General features: G+C 38.8%; 1 protein-coding gene across 7 annotated transcripts in view; it reads right to left on the bottom strand.

The window, feature by feature from the left end:
* TANC2 (tetratricopeptide repeat, ankyrin repeat and coiled-coil containing 2) overlaps positions 1-15,855 on the bottom strand; it is a 371,608-nt gene that overhangs the window by 148,292 nt on the left and 207,461 nt on the right. For all 7 annotated transcript variants that reach the window (XM_042256150.2, XM_027974357.3, XM_042256152.2 and 4 more), the window contains one exon: positions 4,313-4,461. In XM_042256150.2, the coding sequence (XP_042112084.1) occupies positions 4,313-4,461 (149 nt within the window). The remainder of the gene's footprint in view (positions 1-4,312; positions 4,462-15,855) is intronic.

Genomic DNA, 15,855 nt, shown 5'->3' with positions numbered 1-15,855 from the left:
TCTTCCAAGGAGTAAGCGTCTTTTAATTTCATGGCTGCAGTCACAATCTGCAGTGATTTTGGAGCCCCCCAAAATAAAGTCTGACACTGTTTCCACTGTTTCCCCATCTATTTCCCATGAAGTGATGGGACCAGATGCCATGATCTTTGTTTTCTGAATGTTGACCTTTAAGCCAACTTTTTCACTCTCCTCTTTCACTTTCATCAAGAGGCTTTTTAGTTCCTCTTCACTTTCTGCCATAAGGGTGGTGTCATCTGCATTAGCTACACTGAATCAATGATACTACTCATTTACTTATTTTATGATGAATCCTGTAGTAAATGCACAAGTAAGGCACACTCTGTTGACTTGGGACTTAATTCAGAAATCACTGCAACATGCAGTGACAATAAGGCATCTCAAAAGCAACCCAATATAAATTTTAGCACCTGAAGAAATGTAGCGTTTTAGAAACAACAGCGTCCTTGGCAAATTCTCAGATTGTAATGTCATGTGGCTTGGTCATTATTATAGTAGTCATATTTTAACCTGACATGAATATCAAAAACTCACAAGTAAAATAGATGTTTTATTTATACCAATTTTTAAAAAGCCCTCAACATATGCCATTTTAATTTTCTATTCAGATCACATGATACAGACATGGTTACAATGTAAATTAGTTATGAAAAGAAATCAATCCCTGTCATCATGAAGCTTACCTTCTTGCATGAGATCAAACAACCCCTCACAACTAAATATGTCATGGAATAAATTAATGATAAGAGCTATAAAGCAAGGTAAGGGGATACATGGATGGGCAGGGGCTATTAGATAAAATAACTAAGGAAGGCCTTACTGAGGAGATAACATTTGGGTAGAGCACTGGATGAAGTGAGGAGGTGAATTATGTGGAAGAACATTTCAGTATAAATGAATGTTTTATGTGTCTGAGGAATGACAGGAAGGCCAGTGTTGCTGGAGAGTTGCAGTGAAAGGGAGAAGGGCAGGAAATGATACAGGACAGGCAGCAAGGGGTCAGATCAGGCAGCCCCTTTCTGGTCATACTAAGGATTTCAATTTTACTGTTAAATTTGGGGGATACAGTAGGAGATCGAGAGCAGAAAAATACTGGGCTGGCCACAAAGTTTGTTCAGGTTTTCCACAATGGCCTATAAAAAATCTGAACAAACTTTTTGGCCAACACAATAAAAGGACCAGATTCACATTTTACAAGGGTCGTTCTGGGTTCTGTGTAAACAGACCACAGGAGGCAAAAGTGGAAGCAGAGCCCTGTTAGGAGGCCATTTATTCAGGCAGTAAATATTTATTGAACACTTACTAATAGAAGAGTTTGTCTCTTCTCTGCATCCTTCTGTGCAGAGGATACAGCAGTAAATGCGAGTGTGCTCAATCACTAAGTCGTGTCTGACTCTTTGCAACACCATGGCCTATCTGTCGCCCACCAGGCTCCTCTGTCCATGGCATTTCCCAGGCAAGAAAACTGGAGTGGGTTGCCTTTTCCTACTCCAGAGGACCTCCCTGACCCAGGAATCCAATCCAGTTTCATGTGTCTCCTGCACTGAGATGAATATTTAGATCATTAATTTTTCAGATTTTTGGTTTTTAAGAATATACAGAAGTGAAGTGAAGTGAAGTGAAGTGAAGTCAAGTCACTGAGTTGTGTCTGACTCTTTGCGACCCGTGGACTATAGCCCACCAAGCTCCTCTGTCCATGGGATTCTCCAGGCAAGAATACTGGAGTGAGTTGCCATTTCCTTCTCCAAGAATACACAGAAGAACTGTACAAAAAAGATCTTCATGACCCAGATAATCACGATGGTGTAATCACTCATCTAGAGCCAGACATCCTGGAATGTGAAGTCAAGTGGGCCTTAAGGAAGCATCACTACGAACAAAGCTAGTGGAGGTGATGGAATTCCAGTGGAGCTATTTCAAATCCTGAAAGATGATGCTGTGAAAGTGCTGCACTCAATATGCCAGCAAATTTGGAAAACTCAGCAGTGGCCACAGGACTGGAAAAGGTCCGTTTTCATTCCATCCCAAAGAAAGGCAATGTCAAAGAATGCACAAACTACCGCACAATTGCACTCATCTCACATGCTAGTAAAGGAATGCTCAAAATTCTCCAAGCCAGACTTCAGCAATACGTGAACCATGAACTTCCTGATGTTCAAGCTGGTTTGAGAAAAGGCAGAGGAACCAGAGGTCAAATTGCCAACATCCACTGGATCATGGAAAAAGCAAGAGAGCTCCAGAAAAACATCTATTTCTGCTTTATTGACTATGCCAAAGCCTTTGACTGTGTGGATCACAATAAACTTTGGAAAATTCTGAAAGAGATGGGAATACCAGACCACTTGACCTGCCTCTTGAGAAACCTATATGCAGGTCAGGAAGCAACAGTTAGAACTGGACATGGAAAACAGACTGGTTCCAAATAGGAAAAGGAGTACGTCAAGGCTGTACATTGTCAGCCTGCTTATTTAACATATATACAGAGTACATCATGCGAAATGCTGGACTGGAAGAAACACAAGCTAAAATCAAGATTGCCAGGAGAAATACCAATAACCTCAGATATGCAGATGACACCACCCTTAAGGCAGAAAGTGAAGAGGAACTGAAAAGCCTCTTGATGAAAGTGAAAGAGGAGAGTGAAAAAGTTGGCTTAAAGCTCAATATTCAGAAAATGAAGATCATGGCATCTGGTCCCATCACTTCATGGGAAATAGATGGGGAAACAGTGGAAACAGTGTCAGACTTTATTTTTGGGGACTCCAAAATCACTGCAGATGGTGACTGCAGCCATGAAATTAAAAGACGCTTACTCCTTGGAAGAAAAGTTACGGCCAACCTAGATAGCACGTTCAAAAGCAGAGATATTACTTTGCTGACTAAGGTCCGTCTAGTCAAGGTTATGGTTTTTCCAGTAGTCATGTATGGATGTGAGAGTTGGACTGTGAAGAAGGCTGAGCGCTGAAGAATTGATGCTTTTGAACTGTGGTGTTGGAGAAGACTCTTGAGAGTCCCTTGGACTGCAAGGAGATCCAACCAGTCCATTCTGAAGGAGATCAGCCCTGGGTGTTCTTTGGAAGGAATGATGCTAAAGCTGAAACTCCAGTACTCTGGCCACCTCATGTGAAGAGTTGACTCACTGGAAAAGACTCTGATGCTGGGAGGGATTGGGGGCAGGGGGAGAAGGGGCCGACAGAGGATGAGATGGCTGGATGGCATTACTGACTTGATGGACGTGAGTCTGAGTGAACTCCGGGAGTTGGTGATGGACAGGAGGCCTGGCGTGCTGCGATTCATGGGGTCGCAAAGAGTTGGACACGACTGAGCGACTGAACTGAATGTATGTTTCCTAAAGTTTTTAAACGTGTATCTTTACATACTACAAGTTTTATTTTGTTTCTATTATTTCAGTTTAAACTATTTTCTAATATCTTGTGATTCTCCAACCTAAAGGCTACGTAGGAGTATAGTAATATCCAAATACTTGGGGATTTTGATTTTCTATATGTTATCTTTTAGCTATCATTTTCTAAGTTATTTTATAATCGTTTAATTCTACTAAAGTAGTGAAAGAAAAAGTTGCTCAGTTGTGTTCGACTCTTTGAGACCCCATGGACTATACAGTCCATGGTATTCTCCAGGCCAGAATACTGGTTTGGGTAGCCTTTCCCTTCTCCAGGGGATCTTTCCAACCCAGGGATCAAACCCAGGTCTCCCACATAGCAGGAGGATTCTTTACCAGCTGAACCACAAGGGAAGCCCCAAAATACTGGAGTGGGTAGCCTATCCCTTCTCCAGCGCATCTTCCTGACCCAGAAATTGAACTGGAGTCTCCTGCACTGAGGGTGGATTCTTTATCAACTGAGCTATCGGGGAAGGCCTACATCTGTCAAGATCTGGTCTATGAATCAGAATATTGTAAATTTGCTAAATAATCCATGTGTATCTGAAAACAATGTGCATTCTGCAATTTAGGGGTATGGTGCTTTAATACACACACGCACACACACACGTTTGTTGGTTTATTTAGTTATTTCCTCATTCATTCAATAAAGGAATCGAAACCTTGAAATGGCTTTTTAAACATAAGAACGAAACTAAAAGGTGTTCCATAAACTGAAGAAATACAGTGATTATGGAAAATGAAGTTATATTCCAGGCCTGAAAAGGCACTTGACACTTGGGATCATTGTTTTGACAAGACCCACATCCATGCCCTGCAACATTTTTTCTTTCCTGGTTATAATAGGCCGATTCATCCCACATTTCAATAGGTTGACGGGAAGCAGTTTACCTGATTTTCATCCTGTACTTCCATGCTGTATTGGTCACCTGGCTCAACTTCCGTGACTTTCTCCCCAAGGAGGAAACCCAGACGAGTCATGAGTGTGTTTGCTGCCTCATCTACAGACGGAGGGGGACCAAGATCCTGTTCAGCATCACCTGCAACAGAAGACATTGAAACACCTGAATCTTTCAAAATAAAATGGCCAGTTTCACAACTATTTTTACATTCTGTTTGGTCATTTCCTTTGTTTTCACATTCTAAATCCAAAATTACGAGGTCCCTGACCAGAAGCTTATTTTTCCACTGTTACATATTACAATTGACAGTCTACTCAGAATTCTCAATATATTTACTTGAAACCCTTTAGTTTGAAAGAATGTTTTTGTAACTCACTCAAAAGAAGTTTCCTATTTCTGTGGCAGTTGGCTTTCCAGTACAAGTCCTAGTCTTGGGATCTAGCTCCTGGCCACAATCACTGCCTTCATTCAGGTTCTTTTATCTTTTTTTCCTTAGTTTGTGTAAATATTCTTTTTTATTTTAAAAGCAGTTCAAACTTACAAAAAAGTTTCAAGAATAGTACAAAGAACAATTTTTTTTCCCCTTAATCACTTTAAAATATAGACATGCTACCCCATCAGGCCCAGATAGTATGCATTTTCTATGAACAAGGACATTTTCTTACATAACCACAATACCAACAGAGAAATCAGGAACCTAACATTTTACATTGTGATCTCATGCACAGACCCCATTTAAGTTTTGATATTTATCCAGTAATGTCATTTCTAGCAAAAAGATCCAATTCAGGATTAAGCAATGCATTTAGCTCTCAGTTTTCTTTGACTCTCTCAATCTCGAAAAGTTCCTCAGTCTTGTCTTAACTTTCACGACCTTGACACTTTTGAAGATTGTAAGTCAGATATTTTGTACCATGTCCCTCAATTTCAAGTTTTCTCATGGTATCTCATGATTTAATTCAGGGTAAGCATTTTTGGCAGCACTTTCACAAAATTAATGCTGTGTTAATTTGGATCACTTGGTTATGGTAGTGTCTGCCAGGTTTTTTCACTCTAAAATTATACAATTTCTCTTTGTAATTAATAAATGTTTTGTGGGGGGATACTTTGAGAATATATACATATTCCATTCCTCACCAAATTTTGAAATTAAAAAAATTTTTGATAAAAATACATGTAACAATATTTGTCATTTTAACCATTTTTAAGCATACAATTCAGTGGCAATAAGTGCACTCACAACATCGTGCAACCATCTCCATTTTCAGAATTGCTTAATCACCCCCCAGAGAAATTGCATCCACTAAACGAAACTTCCCAAGCCTAGTAACCTTTATTCTACTTCCTGTTTCTAGGAATCTGTCTATTCTAGGCACCTCATATAAGTGGAATCATACAACATTCGTCCTTTTATGTCTAGCTTATCTCACTTTGCACATTTTCAAGGTTCACGCATGTTATAGCATGTATCAGAGTTTCACGCCTTGTCATGGCTAAATTATATTCTATTTTATGTACCCATTTAGTTTATTTAGTCATCTGTCCATCACACTGGACACTTAAGCTGTTTCCATGTACTAGATATGAATAATAATCGTATGAACACTGGTATACAACAGCAGTTTGAATCTCTCCTCAATAAACTTCTGCCCACTATTTTCGGCATCCATTAATGTTTCCCAGTTAAATTAATTACTATCATGCTTGCCAAATAGTAATTTTTCTAAATTCATCACTCTTTTACAGTTTAGTTTCTCTTCCTTTATCTATGTGTCTATGTACCTACCTATCTGAACTCAAAGACTCCTATTTTACTCAATGAGTTATAATCTGGTACTGCTATAATTTATTTTATTGCACAAATCATCCCAGAGCAAACCTTTTCAATTTGGCTCCTGTAGCCTTCTAACATATCCCTGTCATTTCCTGAGTACCTCTTTGCTTTCTGGCACAAGGTGTTGCAGGTTATCTTCTCTGCCCTAGCCCTTGAATCAGTCCTTTTTTCCAAGAAAGCCCAATTTTTTTTAAGAGGGTAAACATATTTAGAATATCAGATATGCTCATCAGATGAGGATGTCACTGCCCTTCAGGTCCACCACATGGGCAAAGTTAGACAGTTATGTTCATACATATATGCATACACACAGCTCTATATTCATTTTAATCTATAAATCCATATATAAACACCCCCCCCCCAAAGTTCACAGATGAGACCTAATTCAATACCACAGGGTTAAATCTGAATTTCTTCCTTTCCAAGGTTGTAACTTTTCTGCAACAGTGAAAAACCTGATCTTCATTTTCCTTACTTATTTAATCTATTCTCCTTGCATGTAACAAACCTCACTGCTGCTCACTGCTACCCTGCATACAGGTGCTCTACTCACTCTGGTTGGGTTCCTGCCCTGAACTATCACTTTCCCAGTCAGGTCAATTTTTCAAAACTGATGTATAATTCATATACCATAAGCTCTTCCCCCTTAAGAGTATACAGCTCAGTGGCTTTAGTATATTCATAAGTTTATCACCACTCTAATTCCTGAACATTTTAATCACTCCAAAAAGAAACCCACTCAGGTTCACTTTTTTACCCTGAAATTTAGACCCCTAAATTTTTTGATCTCTGGCTTTCACTGTAATCTTCTATTTCCAGTCTGCTACCTTCTTTTGATACAATTAGTTTTTAAGCTTCTGTATTTAGGCTATTTTTCAGGGGTTACCAACTACAGATATTGCTCTTTTTCAGACCTTTTCACTGAGGGCTGCTGAACAAAGTCAATATGAGGATCTTCCTTAGTCTCATCATCAAAATAAATTTATTTCCAAATAAAGAATTTATAGAAATTTACAGATATAAAGAAGAGCCAGGGGACAAGATGATCTATTTCATAAAATGTGAGGCAGAACTAATTTACCTAAACTGAATTTATCTGTTTACATTAACTTGATTCATTGTCAACATTTTTTCAGATTTTGTTTTACGCTCAAGTATATTTATAACAATTCACGGTAGCACATATCCCATATATGGTATTACCGAAATTGTTTTTTTTTTTTTTTCTTGCTATCCTTTCACCATAGCAAGCGTTAACTATAGTGTCATATGGTTTGATACTAAAGCACAAAAGTTTAATTTCTTTGGATAGTCTGTGTTACACATTAAATCACTCCAAATGGCAAGAAAATGAGATTATCTAGCCCCAAAAGTCCATGGGGACTGTAGCCCGCCAAGCTACTCTATGCATGGGATCTTCCATGCAAAAATACTAGAGTGGGTTGCCATTTCATCCGACCCCAGGATCGAACCTATGCCCCTGTGTCTCCTAAACTGGCAGGCAGTTCTTTTACCACTGAGCCACCTGGGAAGCCCCACATTTTTGTATAGCATTACTGAACTCAAAGTGTGGAAAATCTATATAGAATTCTTATTGGATTCATGTCAGAGTAGAAAAACAGGATCTATATTCCCTTCTCCACTTCCTCTCCAAGAAATAACAAAAATGGATTTCTCTGCCACAGAACAGAAAGATATCCCTGGGGCTTTATCACCTCTATAACATCCAACATTATAGACAGTTCCTTCTCTTTCTGCCTCTGCCCAACAAAGGTACTCTAACAAAATCTCAGGAAAAAGTTGTTATATATGCAAATACATCTTTGAAACAAGTACCCTAAATCTAAAAAATAACACAAATGAATGTATATAAAAAATAGTAACAGACTTACAGAGAGAGAAAACAAACCTGTGGTTATCAAAGGGGCGAGAGAAGGAAGGAGGGATAAATCAGGGGTATTGGATTAGCAGATACAAACTACATGTAAAACAGATAAGCAACAGGATATTCTGTTCAGCACAGGGAATTACACCCATTTTCTTATAATAATCTTCAATGGAATATAATCTGCAAAAATAATCACTATGTAGTAAGCCTGAAACTAACACAATATTGTAAGCGAAATATACTTCAATAAAAACAAACAAATCCCCTCTCTTCATTCAAGCAAATTTCCACCTTTGAACCCTTACTAGAAAGAATTTTTCATTTTGTGACTATAGTGTGTGGAATTTCTAAACTACTAAGTCATCTATTTAATATTATTAAAATTTATCAACGCCTACTACAATAACAAGAATACTTATAGTACATGAAATCAAAAGTAAACAGATTATGGGTTAAACGCTAAAAGTTATTTTGAAGATATGATAAAATGCAAAAGTCCCTGACCTCTTTAGATTTCACAACATACTACTACACTACATACAAATGGCAGGCAGAGACTATAATTACATTATCATTTCATGCATTATTCACAAAAGTCCAAATGTTACTCACTTAAGAAAGAGGCCAGCAGAAAAATAAACCAAATTCTTCCTTTTTCTTCTAGGCTGTTTTACTCATGTTACAGTTATTTTTACTATGTCGCTCAAGTATCTTAATTGTTTTCCTAAATATTTCTTTTAAAGGACACTAATATTTATTATTTTGAAGAAGTCTCCAAGATCATATCCTTTACATCAAAGGATTGATCAGAGAAATGATATAGTGACCAGATTTTGCTGAAATTACTACAGAAAAAACGGGGAAGATATTGATAAAACAAGTTGTCAAAATTATTGAAGCTAGGAAGTTAGTACATAGCAGTGCATCATTCTATTCTCCATCACTGTGAATGTTTGGAACTTTGAGAAAAAATTATGCAGGGAAGTTTCTTTTAAATAACGTGAAAGTGAAGTCGCTCAGTCGTGTCCGACTCTTTGCAACCCCATGGACTATGGCCTACCAGGCTCCTCTGTCCATGGGATTTTCCAGGCAATAGTCCTGGAATGGATTGCCATTTCCTTCTCCAGGGGATCTTCCCAACCCAGGGATAGAACCCAGGTCTCCCACACTGTAGACAGACGCTCTACCGTCTGAGCCGCCTTAGTGATTCTCAACTGGTGACAATTCTGCCCCCAGGGAACATGTGGCAATGACCAGAGATATTTCTGGCTGTCACACTGTGGGGTGGGGTGTTGCTCCTGGCACCTGGTAGGTAGAGGCCAAGGATGCTGTTAACCATCCTACAATGCACAAGACATCTCCCCACAACAAAGGATTATCGAGCCCTGAAAGTCATTAAATAGTATTAAGGTTGAAAAACCCTGAAACAGCTCGAATCACCTTATCCTTTGTTGTTGTTCAGCTGCCAGGTCATGTCTGAGTCTTTGCAACCCCTTATCCTTTTAGAAATCTATCAAATTGAATGAACTCAACATAGCAGGAAAACAAGTGCCCAACCTGTTACTTCTGAGGATTCTTATTAGTAAAATTGCTTCAATTTCCAACTACTATGCATGTTTACCCTTTGGACCATTTCCTTCCTGAGTGTAGGGTCTGTTTTTTGCACTACTGCATTCTGCCATCGTCTTTTCAGTCTTCAATGAGCCTTAGTCTTATGGTGCATGGTGTGTGCATGCATGCTCCCCTGCTCAGTCACGTTAAACTCTTGGCGACCCCATGGACTACAGCCCACTGGGTTTCTCTGTCTATGGAGAGGGCTGCCATTTCCTTCTCCAGGGATCACCCTGATCCAGGGATTGAACACGGGTCTCATGCAATGGCAGGAGGATTCTTTACTACTAAGTGACCTGGGAAGCCAATGGTGCATGGACAGGACTTTACTGGTGTTATATTGTATATGTCAAGGGTGGGGGATTATATCATGACACAGAACGAGTAAGTGAAACTAAAAATATATCTCAGTTTTTCAGATTATCTTTTTAAAATTATAACAACATCCAGCACATATGGGGATTAGTTTATATGCCAGATACTGTTTCTAAGCATTTTATATACATTAACTCATTTAATGGTCATAACAACCCTATGAGGTAGGCAGTCTTATCCCCATTTTATGGATAAGGAAAGTGAATCACAGAGAGTTGAATAACTTGCCAAAATTTGAAAACTATTAAGTAACTGAACTAGGAAATCTGGATCTAGGCCTCAGGCTCTTAATCCCTAAGCTCTACTGTCATCCTTGATTCCAGCCTCTCGTAATGTTGCTAGGTATCATTTCCTACCTCCCCTCTGCCGAGCGTATTTGTTCAAGATTCTCTAAATTCCTCTGAAACTGTCATACCAAATATCTTATCTGTCTTTCTGTCTCATCCATGACCATTCAGGCAACGTGCAGAATGTGTCCTCTTCCTAACATCTGGTTTAGACATGTTTATGCCCAATGAAGGTATGAGTCTAAACAGAGATAGCACTTTCTTCGAGTGGGATCCTAGTGTGACTTCTTCAGTAACAATGAACTTGGAATATGATACACAAAACAAGATGGCTGGTAGTTTGTTGAAAAATAATCACTATAAGACACTATTATACACAAAATAAACCATATATCATTTATACATTTTGTTGACTAAAGCTACTGAAATTTATCTTGGCTATTTGGAAGCAGTGTGTTTATGCAATAGGCTTTGATTGAATGAGGAAGACAGCACCTTAAAACTAAATATTCTAACATTTACATGGATATGGAAAGGTCTGGGGATAGTAAAGAAAATGTGAAGAAGAATGACTGCTATTACTTAACATCAAGATTTAATCTAATGCTAAAATAATTATGAGAGAGTATGAATGGTACAAGCATAGACCAAAAGACAAGGAGAACAGGATAAAAAATCCAGAAATATATCTATATAAGTGGAGTCACCTTATTTAGGACAGAAATGCCACTGCAATTGTTTAGTAAGAGAATGGCATTTTCTCTCTTTTTTTTATTTTTATCAGTATGCTACATTTTACTTGCAGTGGGTAATATGAAATTTGACAACAATGGCACATTTGACAATAAAGACTATAAAGCAATATCTTCTGGACATTAACATAAAGAGATGGTGCCCAGCTACTATGAAGAATCTTTACGTACAATGATGAAACAATAAACAAATACATAAGTATACATCTCTATCCCTTACTCCAAATCTTCATTGATAAAACAATGTGCTTCAAGTAGACCCATTAATTTTGTAATATGTGTTTTAACTAAATTGCATATATAGACAAAAATCCCACCAAAAATATTAACACAGGGCCTCATACATTACAGGGTGACCCTGAGAGAATGGCATTTTCAATAATTGGTGATGGATCTCTATGTCAGAATAAACATGAAACCTGTCCTACCTCATCCCATACACAAAAATCAATTCCAGGTGGAGTACAGACCCAAATACAAAAGAGAATACATTTTCTGGAAGGTAGCCTAAGAGAATATCTTCATGAACTAGGACTAGGCAAATACTTCTCAAGTAAGACACAAAAGGCACTAACCCACAAAAGAAAAAGACAGGTAAGTTTATTAATAAGGAAAACTTCTGTTCACCAAAGATTCCACTGAAACAGTAAAAAGGCAAGTCACAAAGTGGGAAAAATATCTTTAACTCAATCTTGCCTGTTACTCCAGGTATCTCTTGACTTCCTATTTTTGCATTCCAGTCCCCCATGATGAAAAGGACTTCTCTTTTTGGTATTAGTTCTAGAAGGTCTTGCAGGTCTTCATAGAACAGTTCAGCTTCTTCCGCATTAGTGGTTGGGGCATACACTTGGATTACTGTGATACTGAATGGTTTGCCTTGGAAATGAACAGAGATCATTCTGTTGTTTTTGAGATTGCACTCAAGTACTGGATTACAGACTCCTGTGTTGACTATGAGGGCTACTCCATTTCTTCTAAGAGATTCTTGCCCTCAGTATTAGACATAAGAGAAAAGGAAAGATATATCTATCTGAATGCAGAGTTCCAAAGAATAGCAAGGAGAGATAATAAAGCCTTCCTCAGTGATCAATGCAAAGAAACAGAGGAAAACAATATAATGGGAAAGACTAGTGATCTCCTCAAGAGAATCAGAGATATCAAGGGAACAATTCATGCAAAAATGGGCACAATAAAGGAAAGAAATGGTATGGACCTAACAGAAGCAGAAGATATTAAGAAGAGCTGGCAAGAATCCACAGAAGAACTATATAAAAATGATCTTCATGACCCAGATAACCATGATGATGTGATCACTCACATAGAGCCAGACATCCTGGAATGTGAAGTGGGCTTTAGGAAGCATCACTACAAATAAAGCTAGTGGAGGTGATAGAATTCCACTTGAGCTATTTCAAATCCTAAAAGATGATGCTGTGAAAGTGCTGCACTTAATAGGCAAATTTGGAAAACCCAGCAGTGGCCATATGCCTGAAAAAGGTCAGTTTTCATTCCAATCCCAAAGAAAGGCAATGCCAAAGAATGTTCAAACTACTGCATAATTACACTCATCTCACATGCTAGCAAAGTAATGCTCAATATTTTCCAAGCCAGGCTTCAACAGCACATGAGCTGAGAACTTCCAGAAGTTCAAGATGGATTTTAAAAAGGCAGAGGAACCAGAGATCAAATTGCCAACATCCACTGGGTCATCAAAAAAGCAAGAGAGTTCCAGAAAAACATCTACTTCTGCTTTATTGACTACACCAAAGTCTCTGACTGTATGGATCACAATAAACTGTGGAAAATTCTTCAAGAGATGGGAATACCAGACCACCTGACCTGCCTCCTGAGAAATCTGTATGCAGGTCAAGAAGCAACAGTTAGAGCTGGACATGGAGCAACGGACTGGTTCCAAATTGGGAAAGGAGCACGTCAAGGACGTATATTGTCACCCTGCTTACTTATATGCAGAGTACATCATGTGAAATGCCGGGCTGGATGAAGCACAAGCTGGAATCAAGTCTGCCAAGAGAAATGTCAATAACCTCAGATACGCAGATGATACCACCCTTATGGTGGAAAGCTAAGAAGAACTAAAGAGCCTCTTGATGAAAGTGAGAGAGGAGAGTGAAACAGTTGGCTTAAAACTCAACATTCAGAAAACTAAGACCACGGTATCCAGTCCCATCACTTCATGGCAAATAGATGGGGAAACAATGGAAACAGTGAGAGACTTTATTTTGTTGGGCTCCAAAATCACTGCAGATGGTGATTGCAGCCATGAAATTCAAAGACGTTTGCTCCTTGGAAGAAAAGCTATGACCAACCTAGACAGCATATGAAAAGCAGAGACATTACTTTGTTAACAAAGGTCCATCTAGTTAAAGCTATGGTTTTTCCAGTAATCATGCATGGATGTGAGAGTTGGATTATACAGCAAGCTGAGTGCTGTAGAATTGATGCTTATAAACTGTGATGTTGGAGTAGACTCTTGAGAGTCCCTTGGACTGCAAGGAGATCAAACCAATCAATCCTAAAGGAAGTCAGTCGTGAATATTCACTGGAAGGACTGAAGCTGAAGCTCCAATACTCTGGCCACCTGATGGGAAGAACTGACTCATTTGAAAAGACCCTGATGCTGGGAAAGACTGAACGCCAGAGAAGGGGACAACAGAGGATGAGATGGTTGGATGTTATCACCGAGTCGATGGACAGGAGTTTGAGCAAGCTCCGGGAGTTGGTGATGGACAGGGAAGCCTGGCATGCCACTGACCATGAGGTTGCAAAGAGCTGGAAATAACTGAGTGACTGAAGTGAATATGGGGCAAAAGGACAGTTAACTTGTTTTTCTGGCATGAATGTAAATTGGTAGCATAAAATTCGGAAAAAAAATTAGATGGAATATATTGAAACCCCATGACCCAGCAAGTCCACTACTAGGTATATAACAAAATGAAAAGTAAACACAGGGGCTTTGAAATAGATGTGGCAAACATTCATAAAATTGTTCATAACAGCCAAAGTTGAAAATGCCCATCAATAGTAGACATACAATGAAACACGACAGCAATAAAAGAGAATCTCATAAAGATACAATTAAACAAAAGAAGAGAGGCTCAAAAGAGTATAGGTTAAATGTTTTCATTTATGTAAAGTTTGGAAACTGCTAAAGGAAATAAATGATAATGCAGTCAGATTAAAGGTCACACTTACATGGAGTGGAATACTGTGCAGAGGAAGCATGAGAAAAGCTTCTGAGGTGCTGGGAACGTTCTGTGTCTGTGGTTATACAGGCGTTCATGTCATATAATTTCACAGAGATGCATAATTATTATCTGAATTGTTGTTCAGTCATTCAGTCGTGTCCTCTTCGTTGCAACCCCATGGACTGCAGCACACCAAGCTTCCCTGTCATTTAATACCTCCTGGAGTTTGCTCAAACTCATGTTCACTGAGTCGATGAAGTCATCCAACCATCTTGTCCTCTGTCATCCCCTTCTCCTGTCCTCAATCTTTCCCAGCATCAGAGTCTTTTCCAATGAATTGTCTCTCTGATATCATTCTGTATTTATGTTATATTTTAACTTTTAAATATGATAGAAAATGTACTCAGGTCATAGGACACTGGGTTTGAGAATGAAACGATAATCACAATACTTTTTTTTCCTTCAAGAAAGAAATCTAAAACTACTGAAAAACTAAATGCTATATATAGTTAAAATTTGTATAAAAAATTACCTCACCATTCCTCTCTTACGTTGTTTTTGTTTTAGTCATTAAGTCGTGTCCAACTCTTTTGTGACCCCATGGACTGTAGCCTGCCAGGCTGCTCTGTCCATGGGATTTCCCAGGCAAGAATACTTGAGTGGGCTGCCATTTCCTTCTCCCCCTCTCTTATACCAGTTAACAACTTAAAGTGGAAAAATGACATAAGGATAGAAAGAAGCCAATATATACAAGAACTACTCTGTAAATTAAAGGAATAGTGAGTTGAGAGATAAACAATTACACTTGTTCTTGAAGGATGGAGGAGGAAAAAGAGGAGAGTAGGTTTTTTCAGGAGGTCATACTTGAAAGACTTATTTGATTTCTTAACAACAGAGTGAGGGAAAAAGAGAAGAGGGAACAATTTTCAGATTCAAGTTCTGTATGACTTACCAGTTCAACACAAAGACAGAACTCCAAGATCAAAACTGAAAATACAGCATATTTAGCATTGTTTTAAAAGAATGTTGTATTTCTGTACCAGTAGTAATAACAGTAACTTATTGAGATATTACTCTCTGGTACTTTTCCAAGTGCTTGCTTCCCTGGTGGCTCAAAGGTTAAAGCGCCTGCCTGCAATGCGGGAGACCTGGGTTCGATCCTTGGGTCGGAAAGATCCCCTGGAGGAGGAAATGGCAACCCACTCCAGTATTCTTGCCTGGAGAATCCCATGGACAGAGGAGCCTGGAGGGCTACAGTCTACGGGGTCGCAAAGAGTCGGACATGACTGAGCGACTTTCACTTACATATATTAAATCATTTAATCTTCACAACATTCCTTATCTTACAGATAGTAAAAGTGAGGCACACAAAGACTAAGTTTTTGCTTGACCCTGGTTACAGAGTTAAGAGTGTGTGTTAGTCGCTCAGTCATGTCCAACTCTTTATGACTCCACGGACTTGTAGCCCACAGGCACTTCTTGTCCATGGAATTCTCCACACAAGAATAGTAGAATACTGGAGGGGGTAGCCATTCCCTTTTCAAGAGTCAGGCATGAAAGTGAAAAAGTGAAAGTCGCT

Source organism: Ovis aries, chromosome 11, assembly GCF_016772045.2.
Source record: "Ovis aries strain OAR_USU_Benz2616 breed Rambouillet chromosome 11, ARS-UI_Ramb_v3.0, whole genome shotgun sequence".
Lineage (NCBI taxonomy): Eukaryota > Metazoa > Chordata > Mammalia > Artiodactyla > Bovidae > Ovis > Ovis aries.
Note: the sequence above shows the minus strand (reverse complement) of the source record. Positions and strands in the feature narration are given on the sequence as shown.